The 19,967-nt window shown below is 35.9% G+C and overlaps 1 protein-coding gene across 6 annotated transcripts in view; it reads left to right on the forward strand.

The window, feature by feature from the left end:
• Positions 1–12,490: 12,490 nt before the first annotated feature.
• The window catches only part of LOC139977427 (uncharacterized), a 28,398-nt gene continuing 20,921 nt past the window's right edge, over positions 12,491–19,967 (forward strand). For 2 of the 6 annotated variants that reach the window (XM_071986747.1, XM_071986750.1), the window contains exons 1-3: positions 12,491–12,799; positions 15,663–15,735; positions 17,262–18,075. In XM_071986747.1, the coding sequence (XP_071842848.1) occupies positions 15,704–15,735; positions 17,262–18,075 (846 nt within the window). In that variant the 5' untranslated portion in view covers positions 12,491–12,799; positions 15,663–15,703. The remainder of the gene's footprint in view (positions 12,800–15,662; positions 15,736–17,261; positions 18,076–19,967) is intronic. The other 4 variants (XM_071986746.1, XM_071986749.1, XM_071986748.1 and 1 more) reach the window with 4 other exon arrangements.

The following is a 19,967-nucleotide window of genomic DNA, read 5'->3' on the forward strand; positions in this document are numbered from 1 at the left end:
AACTTTCAACATTCAACTTTTGCCACCATGGCCTTTTTGATTTTGAGCTAGAAGAGCTCAAAATTTATCATAGTACTCCCCTTCCCATCTTCAAGCTGTCGCTGCGAAATCTTCTTGTTTCAGCCAAGATTTTCTAAAATACCTTAAATCACCTTCAAATCATCTAGATCTCTATACCATCAGTAGTTTATATCATCCTCTTCATCATCCAAGCATCAACAAGAATGTTGATGACTCAGAAAATGAGAAGCAATCAACACAGTAAGCAAATTTAGGGCTATTTTCCGACAATGGTTAACCTTTTGAGGCGGACGTGCACTATTCTAATTGTGATGTGATACCTTCAGTTTACCATGATTTCTTAACATGCAGGGGAACTTACATTGAACACATACATATTTTACAGTAGCTTTGGTATAGTATAGGTATAGCATCGAAACACATAGAATACAATGAGAGGGTAGCGTTCTATCAAAATCTTCAATAAGAAAACTCACTACATATCAAATAGGAAGTACCAAGATGATAATGCCGTATAAAGAACAGGTAAAGGTTTAATGAGTTCCACGAACCAATGTAAACTAAATCGTGTCAATAACGGGACGACCTTCGTCTGTTTTGCTGGTATTGGGTTTCAAGCAGATATACCATTAACCTACTATAGTAAACCTTTGTAATACTAAAGTTGTGTAAAAGTAAGTTGGCCTGACGTTTCGATCTAGCACGATCTTCTTCAAAGGCTAAATGACAAGTAACAGTAACAGAAGGGACAAAAACACGCAGAGAAAATACAGTATGTCTGTTACTTTTACACATTCTCCTACACAGGCTTTCTAGTGGATAATCAGTTTGCTAACAGTTTGATTTTATTTTAATATTAAAGTTAAACAAACTGATCTAAAACGGTTATCATGATAAACCAATACTGGACAGAGAATTTTTTAATTTCTGAAGAGCAAAAAATTTCTTTGAGGTTTTATCCATATTTCTACATATATATGTAAAAATTTCAACTTGTAGAATAACTTTTAATTTGTAAAAAGAAGATGTTAAAGGCTGTTTTTTCTTTTCTCTGTTGATAGAAAAAAAGAAATATTTCAAATGAATAAGGGACAAGGAAATTGTAAGGTGACTTTTTATACCCGAATAAAATATCCTGCTTTGTAAAAAGATCTGCTTGTTAAGTAATTCTTTTTAACGTCGAGAATTAAAAAAAGAAAAGAAAAGATAATCCAAAGTCTTGTTTTCAGTTGTAAAAAATGAACATAGAGGTGCTTAGTTCTTTTCCCATCGAGTTTGAAAGTCTATTGGTCGGTAGAATCCTGTGTAAAAACCTAAACTGATAATAACATATCTTCGCTTTATTTACTGACAAACGTGACATCTTAAAAATCCAGTCCCAACATCGGGATTTAAGTCGTTGAAGGGAGTGAAGACTCGCGCACGAAGAAACGTCTCATGCCGGTTATCTGACTTAGTTTGGCATGAGGTGTAACAAAAGTGTTAGACACCACAATCGATCCCAGAAAGTACACACGCAGCTTGCTACCGTCGGTAATTAGACTCTAGTGTACAGTCAATACATGCAGCTACGGTCAATACCCACAACACAGTGAACATAGCAGCGCTGGACATCTCAGGTCTAGGATTTACTGCATTTCGTAGAGACAAGAAGGAAACTTCACTCGCAAGCAACGGAATGTTAAATTATTTTGCAGAGGGCGACACGCGGTTTGGTACGAGACTTCAATGCATTTAAAAGGAGTATTCCACTTTCTAATGGAAGTGGGAGTTTTGGCTACTTTTCCAGATCATAATTATATACAGATTGAGAAATTGATCTATGTTTCAGAGCTTTATTAAAATAACGAGTGAAGGGGAAGTTCATAGTATTATGATGGCTTTGAACCTGTCAAACGTATATGACACACCATCTTGTTCAAAAATATCATGAACATATAAATTACCTCTACCGTATGAAGAACGAAACCAATATCCTTATTAATCTTTATGCAAGAGTTATTTCAAATCACTTGACGCTAATAATCAACAGAGCTATAGTAGATGTACCCTATGTTGCATCACACCATGAACGAACAACTTGCTTAAAAAAATAGATTAGTTATTAAAACATCAAATGCGAGGCAATTACAATAAAACATTTTTTTACCAACTTGGAGAGATCAAAGTCAAAGAATGTCTTCCACAACTCTTTTCAATTATCACAATAGCGCCGAATCCACGCACATTTCAAACTATGACTAAACCTCTTAGAATGAATGGCCTTTTAACCACCTTTGTTACGGTATACCAAAACAGGACGATTTATTTTATCGGGCTTACCGTACCAAATGAAATATATAATAACACTTTAATAAACGAAACGGGGGGATTTGGTAGAACCGAAAAAAGGGAAACCAGCTGCGAAAGAGCAAGTGATTTTTGTAAAGTAATACGGCCTATCTCTACCCGCCTAAGGTATCTCTATGATCTCTACCCGACCATAAACGGAGGCAGCTTTTTAGTCTTGAAAGCTTCAAAATATTTAATTGAGTCTACATAGGTCACTCCCGTCATGGTTAAAAAATCCCCCCAAAACGGACAGGACCAAAACTAATATTATTATTTTTTTTTCAATTCAAGCAAACGAAGACAACTTGTTGACAAAAGGCCCCAGGGGATATTATCTGACTTCGAGATATGAATAGTTTAAGGCCAGATGCCAAACTGATGCCATTGAATAAGTTGAGAGTTGCATTTAAAGAAGATAATGTCTCATCAAGAAAAACAACAGCATCATCGGCGTATTGTCAAATCTTAACTTGATTATGCCCAACTGTAATCACTTTTACGACAATGCTAGACTTAAATTACTACGACAAACTTTCAACACAAAGATTGTATATTAATTACGATTATGATTATATTTATGATTATTATTATTATTATGATTATTATGATGATAATTATGATTATAATGATGGTTATGATTATGATTATAATTTTGATTATGATTAAGATCATGATGTTTATGATAACGATTACGATTAAGATTATGATTATGATTATAATGATGGTTATAATTATGATTATAATTTTGATTATGATTATGATCATGATGTATATGATTACGATTACGATTATGATTATGATTATGATACTGATTATGAATACGATTACGGTTACGGTTACGGTTACGATTATGATTGGAATTACTGTGATTTTTTTTTATGATTTTATGATAATGGCGATTTTTGTTGTGCGACGGGGGGTGGTTAGGGGTTATCATCGGTTTAAATGCGGTGACCTTGATTTAATTATCAGTCCAACAGGAGGATGAGTTAACCTTTATGGATACTAGCAGTCCTATTGATGACGTTAATTCGTCATTTTCAGTACTACATCAAAAGCGCAATGTGATTACTTCCCTGAAGCCAAAGATCTGTACATTAAATTACATTCGTTCCTAACGTATTATGAAAGGGATTTATTCATTTGGTTAAGGAGTCGTAAAAACGTGTACATACGTAAAATCCTACCGTTGGTAGAAAACTACGTCTATTGTGTTGTTGAATATTTGTATTATGTTGTCATAGCAACTGAATATACCCATTTTACACAAATTTGGTACAAAGGAAGGAAATATAATGATGAAGTTAGTGTTCTCCTTCATAAAATTTAGTCAAGTCAAACATCTTTTGTTTTGTAACTGCTGCTACTTCTGAAACCATTAAAATCAAATGGGGGCCATTAAACATGTTTTCAGTACGCAACCAGACTGTTGTTTCAATAAAAATAATCACGTGTCTTCTGCTGTGTTTATATTTTTTGAGGTGTTATAGGATTAATTAAAGCCTTGATGCAAAGTAAAGTCACATCCTTCTATTATACTAATCAATGCTACGTTTTAATTCTGCTGTCATACTACACTACAGTTTTGTATAAGCTTAGATGAAACTTTTTTCATATAGTATTTTCAATCGAAGCAACTGGAAGACGTCGCCAACACGACAGCCAGAGAAAACCAAGATGACCCTCTACTTAGCGCTCATTATCATTTCAGTGGTCCCATACGGTTTGTGTTCATTTATCTGTTTTTTATCAAGTTAAAAGAATATTCTTCCTAAACTTGCTGTGTAGGCTCAATCATCGACGTAAGTACACACTATGTATGGGGAAAACTAATTCCATGAGAAATTTAATTACAAACCACGTGTCTTTGGTATCAGAGAGACTTTGGGTTGAGATTGGAACGATGCGGGTGTGTAGTAAGTGTTACATGGTGTCTATAGGATTGATAGGATTCATTGTTATATAGGGTTATTGACATAGCTTGGCATCGCTCATGTTTCACTATTGGTTACCTACACGTGATGCAACAATGCAGACTCATGCAACTCTATATATTGCATTAGCTGTTGATAGTTCGTTATCGCGGGTATCCGCTGAATGACAGGAACAAGAAAATGGAGCAGAATTTTGCGATATGTAGTATGTCAATCACACACGAGGAATACAAGAAAGGAGTTAAAACAAGTTTAAATGTAGCATGCAGAGACTCGAATTTTGATATTAATCTCCACAGGATTTGTTCTAGTGGAGGGGTCTACTTTGATCAAAACGGTGCAAAAGTTATGCAACTATATCAATTTGTTTTGTGAAATTTGAAGCAGTTACTGTTAACTGCCCAAGCAGCACAAATGACAAATGAATAGGGAAGTGCTCACGCACCAGTCGCGCCCCCCCCCCCCCCACCCTGCGTACGAGTGTTAAAGATAATAGCCTGTGTAGGTTTTTGTCACCACTAATTTTATGTTTGTTTAACCATAGATTATGATTATGTTCGTAGATAATATATAAGCTAATGTTCGTTCGTAATATATAGGCTGTTATTGGAACATAATAAATATGCTTATGTTCGTACATAATATTAAAATTAGTCCATTTCCTATCGAAAAAAATCGAAAAAAAAAATTGAAATTGAAAACCAGCCAATCGGGGTTTGAGGCGTTAAAATGGGACATGCTGTATACAATTTCATTATTACAAAGGATTACTGTAATCAACTGACATAGCCTATATTTTGAAATTGTTAACCTCCTCTGAATACATTGTTCAGTAACATGAAGCGATACATAATGTTATTGTGCTGGATAGCTGAAATAGATATTTAAATTTTTTAGTATTATTATATTTCATTTTGCTCTGTTTCCATGTTGTTTTCATACACAAATATATGTTGGATGATGTTTGGTCATGTAAAACAAATTTAAGAAAATAAAAGGTACGAATTACTTATACAAAAATAAACAAATGTAAACTGAGGTAAGAGCAGACCATATAGCGATGAAAATAAATATCTTAGTATTTACTGTCATCATATTGTTACACACGGTTTGCACTCCACGTGGAACTTTGTAAGAGTCATTTAAAAGTAAATCATTCATTTCGATTATAACTTATATACCATCAAGTTCCTTTCCCTTTTCTTTGTACTCAGAGACGTTTCTCAGTGTACATTAGATACATATTCAATGGAGGGTTCTTTGTTACTGCAACCCTTTTGAAGTTATTTAAGTCACGAATTAGCAATATACCAAAGCTAGGCTATATTTATAAACAGTACTCTAGCTAGCATGCGCCTGTAATATGAACAAGAAATTTAGACTTAACCATCACGGATTAACATATTGCAACCACGACCCACTTCTGTTTAGGGCGTGACAGAGAATACACAGAGTCCTGGACACTGATTGGTCAAATTGAACAACATCTTAACATTACTGTATCCTCGCCTAGTAAGTGAAATTTTGCAAACACACGGTGGTTTACGAAGGTATAATGCACGATTAATCTAAAAAAGACAATGTAGGTCTTTCATTTCACAAATTTTACACTCTCCGGTCTGTTAAATACCGCTTGATGGATTTCCTGGCCCTGGTTTATCAACATCCAAAACACACCACACATCGCTGTGCGTGCCCGAGATCACCAAATAACACCGAGTCGTTGCGAATAAATACTGTTAACATTTGTTGCTTGCAAGTTTTGTGCAGGATGTTTTAAACTCAAATGCGTTCAAATGTTACATGTCTTCTTCACGAACGAAGTTTATGTATTGTTTTGGAGAATTTTGCTACTCAAGGAGATTTGTATTCTTTACGTGTGCGGAATTTACTGTTCGCCGCCTTAATTATTCGCAAGTTTGGGTCTGGATTTTTGCTACATAGCCAACCTGTGAATTTGAGATTGCTGTTAAGAGTGTATGTACAGCTGGCATTCACCGGACAGCCATGTAGATGATGAAATAGGCTATTATTCCCGATATTGTGGCGCGCATGCGCACTACAATAAAAATATTCTGAACGTTTGCCAGCAGTTTATTACAAGTGTTCGTTCCGAAGAAATTCAATACACGTTCAAATGTGGGCGCATGATTGAGATGACGGTAAAACCGAAAGAAACAAAGGAAAAACTATGTCCAAATAACAAATTAAGATAAAACATATGTTATGAAGCAAAGCACTAGGTTACATACCTGACGACATATCAACTGTGCTGATGCACAAGGCCGAAAAAAGCATTGACAAGGTAAGAAAGTACTGTCTTACTTGTGGTTATCTAAAATTGTCCACTTCAATATCATCGCATGGAACACATCATATGTAACTGTATACGACTGAGTAATCAAAAGTTCCAACCTAAACTCCTTTCATCCAAAGCATGACCTACACGTACCTGGGACAATCGTTATGCATATACAACAATGCTTACATATCACGCAATTGAAAGCCCGAGGGAAAAGAGACATACTGAATGAGCTGTGATGATAAATAGAAATTCCAAGCATAGATGTGAAGTACATGCAATAATAAAGATACCCAAAAATCTACAATAAACAACCTCTTATGACTAAACAAAACCCTAACAACCAGGTAACGTGTAAGCCCTGAATAACTGGGATTGAACATTTTGTAATCCCAAATAAGCAATGGAAAAATAAAAGAAGTATACTCACATACTATCACATTCAATGGTTAGCTAATGAGCAAGATTAAGGCTAAATGCTCGCATCTAACCAACCAAACGTGGCAAATAGTTACCAAACGATTCAACACATCTTAGTAGTCGGAAAGAAAAAGGTGGCGCCCCCCAAAGAATAATAATATTATGTTACGAGAAAGCAACTTACTTTTCTCGTGTGTATGTATGTTCTATCTTGCCTGTTTTCCGTTATAAAATGTTTCTTACTTTAACCAGGGAGTTGTTCCATAAACACTCCCTGTTTTAATGTTTAAGCTGGGAGGTCCCTAGTATATGCAATTTAAGTATCAGTTTATTGCTGGGTTATTGCGCTTTTCAATCTTACTGGCTTGGTCAGTATTGGTCAGTAGTTGGTCAGTTAATCGTGTATCGGATTCTACACAGTTACCGGGCCATTTATAATGTCGTACAAGGAGCGTTTTAGGCATTAAGTTTGGGGTATATTTAGTGCGGGTTGCTAGGCAGAATCTATGCCGAATTTTGCAGCGGTTGTAAGAGACGTTGTTTAAGGGAAATCTCTAGATATCCTTTAAATAATATCTAAAATGTTCCATTAACTTCATCATTGACAAATAATATAAAATTTATACACTTTGCAATAAATATTCTTAAAGTATCCTATTACTAATGATGCACTACTAAATTGCAAAAAATCTTACCAAACCGCTTCCGATTTTCTTGCATATAATGTCCTCCTTCGATAGCATATTAACCAGGATCATAAAGGCAAATACCTCATCGAGCTCTAGAAGAATCATACAGAATATTAACAATGTGTAAAGTTACACTGACACTAACTGTAGTTTTTAAAATGGCTAACAGATTTCGTCCATGTAGGATAATCGACATTCATAATAACGTTATCTTTCGAAGTAAGAAACTTAAACAACTAAAGCCATTCATCGACACTAAACCTACCTAATTCTGGAGTTTAATGTGTCAGACCAACACACTGTTAGTGTTGGATCTAAACTCAAAAGTATTGGGGTCGAGTACTTGCGATTGTAAGTGTCACAACCCTGAATGGTGTCGCAACTCCAATTTATCTTTAAGCAATGACGTCACAGAAAAGAACTGTCGTGGACAAACATGATTTCAACATCACAGCATAACAATTATTCAAGAGAATTGTGAGAAAATGATTTTCCTTGCATGTTTACAACCCGATTGGTCTACATCGCACAATATGTAAGCTTTGCATGAATGCGGCAAAGACAACGAACAAACTGCTGTAGTCTTATCTTTATTCACAGGAATGAAAGGCTAGAGCCATAAACCTTTTGTTAAAATGAGCATCGTCATTTCGAACAAATACTACAGTACATGTAGAGTTCAGTTGATTATATTCCTACTAGTCTTATGGCAGAAAAGTTCCTATAGTTACAGAGTTTATGCAATTGTTTCCATTGTTAGTATCTACTTCGGTCGCACACAACAGTGCACATTTGATATGCTCCACCTCATTTTTGTGTGTAAGTATGCATTACTTAGGCTATATGATATTTCAATACAGAGGTATGGGCGACTGGCGTAAAAAATTCTGATTGGAAAATTCAAATGAAAAATATACCCACAACAAACAGCAAGGCAAACTGTCTTTGTTGTCATCCCGGAGCATCACCCACTTGATCCCTCGTATCAACCTAATACAACCTACAAATCTGTTTGCAACCCCTCGTCAACTATGGCCAAATTCAATAACAAGGTCTACTTGGAGAGTTAGACTGAATATTGTATCCATTCCAAATAGGCATATAGTATTTATCCAACTTTCCGCTCAAATTTTTTTAAGAATTCAGTGTTGGATTTTTGTTGACCTACAATAATCATTGGCCACTACCATAAACACTAGGGTATATCTACTCCTTATGACAAAGGAACTTAACATACATAGTGTCCATATCCATATCCCTGCATCATAGGTTTTCAATATTTGGCATTTCACCTTCCCTATTGTCAATAGTATTAATAGGAGAGCATGGTTACACGCTTCAATTGTGTAGCTTTGTTGACCTTTGGCTGTGGAAGAACAGGTATTTGGAAATATCATTCTGTAACAACCAACACACACTATATTTAAATCAGCAATATAGAAGAACTAACCCACTGGTAAACTATAATTTTCACCTGTCATGCTGAAAAAGTGAGTGGATATTGCCAGAAATGTCCACTTGACATTCTCCGGCGGAAATAATGCTTGGGTGCGAGATCCTTTACCCGTTGACCACATTATCCGCATTATCGACATTATGAACTCAATGATAAAAGGACACACAACAACTATGCCCAAGACCTTGAAGACTGGATGAGGACAATTCACAAAGTCCTGATGATGTCTAAGAAGCAAAGCTTAGAATACGTACCACCTATACATACATTAAATTTTTCTGAGATGTGCTTTTGTGCTTTACACTCACTACGAGAAAACAAAGATTTATGAAAAGCTTGAGCTTCCAGCACTGAAAAAATAAACTAGTCAATATTGCAACGGACTAACGTTAAATTAGTCTGTAACGTTAGTCAATGCACAGTAGCTAGCAAAAATCTTCGTTCCATCACTGCTTCTTAGTCATTTTACACTGACTAAGGAATGTTTAATCGCAGTCGGTGTCGACGGACTAAGGTATTTAAACCGATGGACTAAGAACGATACGGACACCCGATTTGCGCCATAATCGTAGCTTAGTCGGTGTCGACGGACTAATGTATTTTAACTCAATTCGATTCAATTCAATTTCGAGACCGAGAGGCAACGGCATTTTGCTGGGCTTGACATAGTTTCATACTCTAAGCAACTTTCAACCGTAAATCACCCAAGAAGGTCTTTAGAAGAATGGAAGTATTAACTGCCATCATCGGCCTACCTGTTATTCCCTTAACTCCTTAACTTGAAGGTAAAATTAAAGTTAATTGTTAGGCCATTGGCACTAGTACTGTATTATGGTTATAGTGTTACGCTACGCAGTACCGTGTAACCGTTGGCGTTTCGTTGGCGTTTCGCAATACACAAGTGCAATGACAGTGAGTAGCCTATAGGCTTCTACTGGGTACTGCAGTGCATTCTCAACACTAAAGTGTGCATTCTAAACACCAATTAACAATGTGTTATGTGTGTATTGGGCTAGATTGAAGAGTGGCACATAATCTTCTAATTTATGCTGGGACTATAAGTCTCAATAGTGTATTTGAAGTCTACACTCATTTGGTAAAGATTTCCTGTAATTTCCCATGTGAATCTAAATGGGTAGGCTATGTGATATTGAATAAGCAAGGCTAGACCATCAAACTTACAATCACAGAAGGCTGAACAATGTATGTTGGCTAGTCACCGGTATTATATGTTGCGAGCAGTCAGGATGCACGCTTCAGTTCTATTTAACCTTTTCATTTATCATTTTTTAGTATTTAATTTCCGGTCACGCCTAGGAAACAATTACAACATTTCTTCACAGTCGATTTGTTTACTGTAAGAAGTATTTTTAAAGGTTAAGATTAACTAGTTTTCTCTTTTTTTTTATCCCAGATTGAATGAAAGAGTGCATAACACAACTATAGTTCTGGTTCACCACTGATTACCTTCTATGACACAGTACACGGTCTACATAATATATAACACAATGGTAACACAAGCGTCCTGGTGATTCATCCGTCATATGGCTATTCAATGAATAACATTTATCCATTCTGCTGTAAAATGTACTACAACGGTGTAATATACAAGGAACAATAGCAGCAACGCATGCAGAGTCTCAGGTAAGCGTTTATTTGATTTTGTTTCTGAGAGGGTTATCCATTTTTTGGTGCGAATAATTTAGTACATAGGTAAGATAACGGTGTCATTTCCTTTCCTCCCATCCTCTTTTCCCTTCTCTTATGATCATTTTTAGCAGAAACAGTTGTTTTCAATATTAGAAAGTTGTAAATATTTGTTTTGAAAAAAAAGATAAAAAGATAAATTTAATTTGTAATTAAAATTGTTTTTCAAATGAACGATGATTACAGAATGAAATAAATTTGAATAGTAAAAATTCTATGATTACTGTAAGTAGTATTCTTGAATATTTAAATTTCAGAGCTAGCTTTGTAGTATGTTTAAACCAGTAAACAAAGCTCTACCGAGGTTTCTTGGATGACTTTATTCCAGTTAAAATAGTTACAGTTACAGTTATACTCAAAATGACACCTCATGAAACACTTGTCAATGTTATTTATTTTTCCTTAGCTATGGTGGTCACAACGTTTTCACATTTGAACCACTTGACGTCAAATGACATTTGACCTTAAATATCAAATTGAAGTTGTAGTGAGTTGGACAATCCAGAGCAGTGAAGAAACTTCCAGCCTCCCACCGGGATTCGAACCCGGGCCTCTTGGAACACCGAACCACTAGGATATGGACGCTGATTGTACGTCTAGAGGTTCGAAACCGGTAGGAAGGTCGTAAGTCCACTGTAGGCACCTGCCACCTGTGTTAAACAATGCTAGTTCTGTTTTAGTGACACATTTGGTGACATATAGTCACGAACTATTTATGCAAGATCGTTTTACCTATTACTAGGGTATTACAAGGGATAAAATATGCCACATTGTAATAACAAAGAACCAACAGTATAAACACAACCTAGTTTCATTTATGCAATAATAGAATGAACATAAAATGAATATTCAGTGCGTGAAAGTCTCCAAATAGAAACCTCTAGTAACCTCCAAGATTGCCGTTTCTGCATGTACAAGTCAGTCACCCTGAAATAATGCAATTAACTTGACCACTTCGCTATTTGTGTTGGGTTTGTCTCATCGTTGATTTATCTTAACTTCGGCCAGTTACACTGACGTCACGTCACTAAATGAAACAACATCTAATAAAACTAATGATTAAATGGTAATAGCCGAAGATACTTTGAAGTATGGAAATGTTATGATTAACTATCGTGGGACAGTTCCACTAAATTTGACACAGGAGTGGTCAACCGATGAGCTGTTCAATAGATCATCACAACTGAAACTTAATATGGGCAAATTTTGAAGACAAAATTTCTTTGCCTGAACAACTTTTGTTCGCCACCATGCAAACGTTGAATACACATTTCCATAAAATTGGATAAGCTCTGGGGGAGTAGCACTTTTACAGAAAATGACCTCTCGTGACCTCATATGACCTTCAAATTTCGAAGGAAAAATGACGAAATGGCAAAATCGCGTGATATAGCTAAACCTCAATTGAAAGCATTTAGCTGAGCTAAAACTACCCTGACTGAATGAAACATAACAGAAACTGTTGTGATATTGTTTGACCTTCAAATTTCGAAGGAAAAATGACGAAATGGCAAAATCGCGTGATATAGGTAAACCTCAATTGAAAGCATTTAGCTGAGCTACTGAATGAAACATAACAGAAACTGTTGTGATATTGTTTGAGTAGGCGTTTGTGTATACCACAAAAGAAAAAAAAATGGAGCTCAATGAATAGTCACGTACGTGTTACAGTGGGCGTTGTTATCAGTCACGCTATCAGTTTTGTTTAGTTTAATAATCTGCTTTTATATTGCTACTCTCACGAGTAATGTTCATACGTCGCCTTTCCATTAAGTCATTCCCAACGCATCGGAATAATTTCCTCCTCTTCGGGTTACATCACAAGATACTCTTCGTTATCATTTGCGGTGCGGCTATCTTTTTTAAGCTAACGAAGACTGATTCGAGGATCCTAGATCACGCAACAACATCACACAAGTGAATAACATTGACTTGCAATGTAAGTATTACACTCTCTGTATGTACTACAGCTTTACACTTTTATATCCTATTATATTTGTCAATGGCTATGGTGTAGACGGTAGCTTTATAGGTTATTCCCGCAGTAGGCAAAGTGACTGTCTTTGAAAAGAAATGGTAGTCTTTATATATGCCTATTCTTATATGTGACCACCATCGTAATATCCTGTTACTAATGCTAGATATGGTTGTTTTAACGTATACCCTTTACCGTACAAATCGTTCCTACTCAAGAATGTGTATCATAGCAGAGAGTTATTATCAACGTTCTGATCATAGATAGTAATTGAGGTGTTGTGACGACGGCAGATGATCTTGAAATGCTGTACTAACCTATTAAATGTTAGCTTAGATTTCAAATTTCATCAATTTTCTAGTTAACTAATAGAATATTGTTTCCATCGGTGGAGGAATGATTTTTGCATTTTTGTAGAAGAATCTATATATAGCAATATAGCCAGATACATTCGTCAAATTTGTGATGATATAAGATGCTACACTGATTTGGTTTTACCTAAAGATGATAGAGATTTTCAGCAAATAACTAAAACAGTAAACTAATGTTTATTAAGCCATGGAAATATCCTTTTAATTGGAGAACTGGATATATTTTGGTTATCAAGTTCTTAGTGCGTTTTCATTGTGATTTTATTATTCCAAAATAAAGGGGTCCACTTTTAGTAAGTTGAAGCCCTACACCACTTTTCAGATGAAAAACGGTAGAATCCACTTTACATTTTTGCTATGTGTTGTCAATTGGTTAACTACTACGTTCAAGTTGTTAATCGTCATGTGAGGAGTTATTACTGAGAATTTACAATGAGGTATTGTAGAAGCAGTTGGACTATACTGTATCTCCTCAATATCAGTATAGAGTCGTTGCTAAGTGTATTCTTGGTTAGTTCAACACATTCTTCCAGATGTTCAGAGAGAGTTGCGACGCAGAAGGTTTAAAGTCACGTGATTGGAAGTACTATTTTGTATCCGTGTTTATGTTCTATGCCTACACGTGACTGTCATGAAACATGGATGTCGATGGTGGTAAATGTACTGATTCCCTTCTGACATTGAAAGAAGGAACGCTTTTATTGTTCATTACATACACTGTAAGAACTCCAAAAATAAAGGTTTTACTTCACAAATATCATGCAGAGCAAACTGGGAAGATGTTAAATACTATTTGTCCTTGGGAAACATAACTCAATCGTAAGCATACAGGATTAACTGTGATTGTTAACGCAACTTAGTAATTTCTTTTACTTGTTTTCTTGCCCATACCCCCTCCCTAAACAATCAATAATTCCTGCCCTCCTACCTCTTGCATCCCTTCTACACCATTCCCCACTTCTCTCCACACCCCATCCCTGATAAAAGTCTGCTGGAATATCTGGTCATCATACCCATTCAGTATTTGACGGCATAATTTATTTCTCCAGTGTCTCCTGAATTTATTCAATTCAATGGTATAATAAAAACACCCCTTCTCCACGTGACATTTTGCACTGCTCTAGTAGCCATTTGTGTAATGATAAAACTGCAATATAAGTAACCCAAGTGAACAATCATGTTCTCCATTCCACCAAACTAACTTATAATGCATGTTCCTGCCAAAAAGAGGTGACCATCCCCTCCCTCTTCCTTCCTCGCCATTAAATATGTGTGCATTTATAAGTAAATAAAAAATTTTAAGTAGTTTTGGAATCATGCCTCACAAGCGGGAGACAAGACATGGAAACAAAACTCCAGTGTTACAAGGCTCCTGAATTCTGACGCGTATATAGGATGTCAATGGTAGGAGGTTAGACGGTAAATTCCAAACATCCCTCGACTGATTAAGATAGGGCTGAACTTAGGCCAGAGGCAAATAAAGAAATTTATAAAGTAGGGGCACTGCAATTTGGTCATTGAAGCCAACTTCTATGTAGGAGTGGGTGTTGGTCACTCAGCCCCAAAATTAGACGTCAAAAGGTGCATTCTGCGATGTAGAAGTGGTCCAAATATCCCGGGCTGAATGCGCAATTAACCAGACTGAAGTATTTTCCACCGACTGACGATCGGAGAGAAGGGGGGGGCGATGTTGTTCCCCTGGAACCCCTTTGCGCCTTTCATTGACCCACAACGAACGATCTCTCGTACTCTCGTTCCGACGACGGCTTCTATTCATGTATAAAATACACGAATATTTCAATGGATAAAGTGTGGCGGACAATTATGAGTTGTCGCAACTCTCTCTATCTAAGGCTCTGGTTTCACTTATGTGACACCCTCTCCCCTTTTTAATAGTGAGGCTTGTATATTTGTTCATCATCGTTGAAACCTTGTATTTTAATTATGCGTTAAGTAGCCTTTTGACTATGTCTAATAGAACAACAATACGGCGTATGTTAAATATGTATTCCGTCTTAAAATCATTGTATGTGTTTAAGGTACGATTACATCAGCTCCATAGGCGCATGATAATTTTTCCGACCTGTTTTGTCTTTTCTACCTTTTTTTTTTCGTTTTCTGACTTTTTATATATGAGTTTTCATTTTAGTTCCATACTGGTAAGAGGTGAGTTGATCGTCTGTAGCCAGAAACCAGAAAAAAAGTCAGAAAAACTAAATTTTAACTCAGAAAAACGAAGTTTAAACTAAAAAAACTATAAAAAAAAGTCGGAGAAACCAAAACCCAAAAATGATCATGGTCTTATTGAGCTGCCGTATGCAATGCTTCTTACTTATAAAAAGGGACGAAAACGCTCTGCACTTTTTCCCCTGTATACCTAGCTATATAGGTTTAAACTTTTTGGAATAATATATTTTAAAATAAATCATTAATTAAGTACTTTTATTTTGGTACAGTTGAACAGGAACGTGCGCAACTTATAGAAATTTGTCAGAAGATGGACATTTTTAAATTACCCATCGTCACACCGTAAGTACTTACATCTTCAGTAACCCGTCTTAATAACTTGCCTCTTATGTGTCATCTCCATCCCCATGCCTACAGGTTTAAGTCCCAAAGTCTCGGTCTGTTAAGACAGTTACACCCATCTAAATTTTCACAAATTCTTCATAATAGTATGCTATAAATATACCGCCGTTTTCCTTTGTTGACGCTAGCGTTTATTTCGTTACTCATTCTTTTTATTCATTTGTCGGAAGCATACATAATTTATTTGATGATGGTGTCGTGTATGTGTATGTGTGTATCATTTAAGCAATTACTCACAAAGTATGTTATAGCTAATGTTGATGCATGGCATACATGGTATTGTCAAAGTGAATACAAGAAGCCTATTGAAATTGGTCGATGTCAATGGACATGAGGTAAATACATGTCAAAGATTGAAAACCTTGTAAACACGATAACTCAAGAAGGACAACTTCGTTGAAGTTCACAGTTGGTGTGTAAATCACGCAAGTAAGCGTTAGAACCACATTGAGAATTGGAGGTCAAACGTAAGTTGATTTCAACCTAAGCGAAGTCAAAAATAGGCAAGCCTAGGTCGACTTTATACTTGGTATGTGGATTTACACTTGTGTGTACAACAAGCTGCTTCTATGAAGAACAAAGGTCATTCAAGGTCAATATACATAGCATACAATATTGTACACACGATAACTCTGACATTAAAGCTTGGATTAACTTCATGGGTTTGTGGATCCAACTTAGTGAGTTCAATAAACTATAATACTTGAAACAGTCAACAGGTCCAGCAAACCTCTAGCACACTACTAGGATGCTATAAAATGTCACAACCGTTAATGGTGTTATTATCCAGAGATTCTCACTGACGATTTTTCAATTTATCACCACTTTGTTATTTACAGAAGTCACACATAAATTCATTGTCATCAGCAGCATCATCAATCCCGGCACACGCCGGATGAGCAAACTGAGTGCATACCGTGCACTGAATCATGCCATCTTGCATGCTTTGGCTCCATAGCTTGCTGTAATCGATACACTCGGTATTGTTTGGTCATCTTCACCGGCATTGTCTAGTACTGAGTCGGCCTCACTTCTTACTGATCCACCGTTAGCATATTTGTTCCTTTAATAACAGTATTACTTAATAAATCACAGCATAACGTACATCCGTGATCCAGGCGCTCGACCAAAGACCGTTCCAACGGGCCAATAGTCTATAACTCTATGGCCTGTGGATACACTCAATCGTGTAAACAGCGAGTAATAAAGCAATAAATGAGCAAATAAGCACAAACAAACTAAGGATTCGAGTATATTTGCGAACGTGTTGAGAAGAATTCGGTCTAAACTGGAGCATTGTCGGCGGGGAAGGTGCCTCAGCTTCTGTGAAATTTTCTTTTTATGATTTTTTTTAATAAGCAATGTCTCCAGCGGCTATATGCGTTGTGTCCGACCACATTCTCCGTTACCATATATACTGTCTTGTAAACTTGACCTAATATTCTACTTTTTTTTGCCTTGTCTAGAGCTGAATATGGGCTGTTGCCCAGGTTTGTCGGTCAAGGCAACTGGGAGTGGCACGATATGAAGGTGGATTCTTCCAGAGTTGCTTTTAGCGGAAAAAGCGAAGACAAAGGGACAACATTCATAGACCTGTTTACATTAAATAATCCTGATTCTTCGCCTTCATTATTAATTCGGTTTTATTCTAAAGAATTCAAGAATCATTCAAAATGGCGGCCTCGTCATGTTTCATTCTTGGATGATTCTCGTATAGTCACTGTGTGTGAGAATCAGTTAGATGTCTTCAATATCAAGACAGACAACTTACCCACACACAGTGAGCTATTAGGTAATAGGGTAGCTTCGTGCATAACTGTTAGAGAGCGAGAGATATTCATCGGCTGTTTGTTTTCTAACGAGGTGATTGTGTTTGATTTTAATTTAAATAAAATCAAGACAATCACCTTTAAACGATTACAAGAATATTATGGTAGTTCTGCAGATATAACAGTGCATGGAGATGATCTGTTTATATCTATAGACAATGACAGTGCTACCAGATACAACATGGATGGAGTTATTGTACATAAATACAAGACACCAGACTACACACTTCCATACAGTATCACTGTAAGCAGTGAGTTTGGTCTGGTGTTTTTATCATGTCATTTTTTCTTCCATGATGTTGTTGTCGTTGTTGTTTACTCTCTCTCTGAGGGTCATACATTGTTTACTTTCCGAGTTACTGATGGTTTTGCGAATAGAATCAGGATAAGCAGTGTAAACAGGTCTATGTTTACAGTAACAGAAGAAGGAATACTGGGTGTATACAGCACAGTAAGTACAGTAGGACAGTGTAAGAAAATGTAAAGAATAAGTAAAAATATAGATTAATAAAAAATAGACTAGAAAAAATGTCAAGTTAGGTATCAATATTTATGTGGAGAACAATTGGTATTATTCTTCTGTGTTAAAAAAAAGAAAGGTGAAGAAAACTAGATCAAAAGATGGAAATGAAATTTACATAGTAGAACTTGTACGCTGAACATGATATACATTTAGTGTGAATTAATTCAAAAAAAAAACTGTAGAGACCCTCAATATCTACAAACGTGGGTTCCGTGACTACACACAACTGTGTAAAGTACACGTACAGTATATTACCTAGAGTTATTTAACAAAATTAAAGGTTGTATGAAAAGAAAACATTAAGTGAATTGAATTAACATCGTAGAACCTCTAAGAGTATTAAGAAAGAACTTGTACATACTACTGTACATTGTAAAAATTGTGAATTAATTATCAATCTTCCAGAATTGGTGCATATAAGAACAACTTTGATAATAGTACCATATTAGTAGTTTTTTTCAGGGTTAACATGCCGGAATCTAACAACCTCTCGTAAGGGTGTTGTCTAGTGCAAACATTGACCAGTCCCTCAGTCAGGTGTTATATACATCGGTAACTAAATATTTAAATTAAAATATATAATTAATGTAGAACTAAGTCTTGAAGCTTGTGTCTGTCTATTGGAGTTGTTTTGTGAACTCAACACATAATAATTACAATACAATATAAGCAAAGGGCAAGGGTTTACAGTTTCCTGCAATAAGTTAGCTAACTTATAAGCAAAATAAAATAAGTATGAAATATGAAGGATAAATTGACATGCCAAGTCTCTCCTACCTAATGCATGTTCAATTACACAATAACTTTATTTACAATAACTTCTGACTTAGACTACATGTTGTCATGGCAACTAACACATTTTTAGGCTGCATGTACGTAAAACTCCTGTACTAACTGTAGGCTACAAAGCAGAGACTATATCCAATTAGCATGTATCTGGTGTGGAGTCTGTACCAATTAACAGTGACTTATAGGGCTGAAACATGCTAATACTTGCTAACATTCTAACAAACCCTCAATAGTCATTCAGTCTACAGTTTTAGAACGGAATATGGCTACATCCCTGCACGTACACCAAAGCGAATGTAAGGACATTTTCTCGATTAGTTTTGTTAGAAAAGGACAAAAAATTGCTACATTCCCATGTACACGCATCAAAGCATGCTTACTGTAGATGACATCCAACAGGACCAATACCTTAATAAATTTGTAATACATCACAAATGTACAGTGTAGACGTTGTACATTTAACAGTAAAGCCCTACACATCGCAATAAATCTATACGTAATAAGATACATATTGTAATGCTAAACGACAGCATGTTGTTTTGCTTCTTCTGCCACATTGCTTAGGCGATGCGGTTGAAATATTTTCTCTCAGTACTACATGGAATCATTTACATATGTTAAAAATTTTTGTAGCCTTAAAGCAATTCAGTCACAAATTATGAGGCAATTTTGGCTTAATTTGATGCATTAGTCATCTATGGTAACATCTGAACTAGTCGAAGGTTACACATAAGTGTCAACTACAGTTTTGAGGTAAGCACGGTACGTAACTGGTACAGACCTTCAAAATGTTTGCAAGCATAGCTTGTAACAAAAGAAATAAAGGATGTTAGGCATCTGATATTTAGGGAGCTTATACACTGAACAATGCTGGTCATTGTTCTAATGTAATCAGTAATACTACTAATGGCCAGTGTCTGACAGTTTCATTCTTACTTGGCAGTAAATCCTTGATTTGAGATCATTTGGCATTGAAGGTACAAAAGTCTAGACAGCTTAGATTGAAGGGTTGAAAGATATTGTTTTCTTGA

The sequence above is a fragment of the Apostichopus japonicus genome, chromosome 12 (assembly GCF_037975245.1).
Source record: "Apostichopus japonicus isolate 1M-3 chromosome 12, ASM3797524v1, whole genome shotgun sequence".
Taxonomy (NCBI): domain Eukaryota; kingdom Metazoa; phylum Echinodermata; class Holothuroidea; order Aspidochirotida; family Stichopodidae; genus Apostichopus; species Apostichopus japonicus.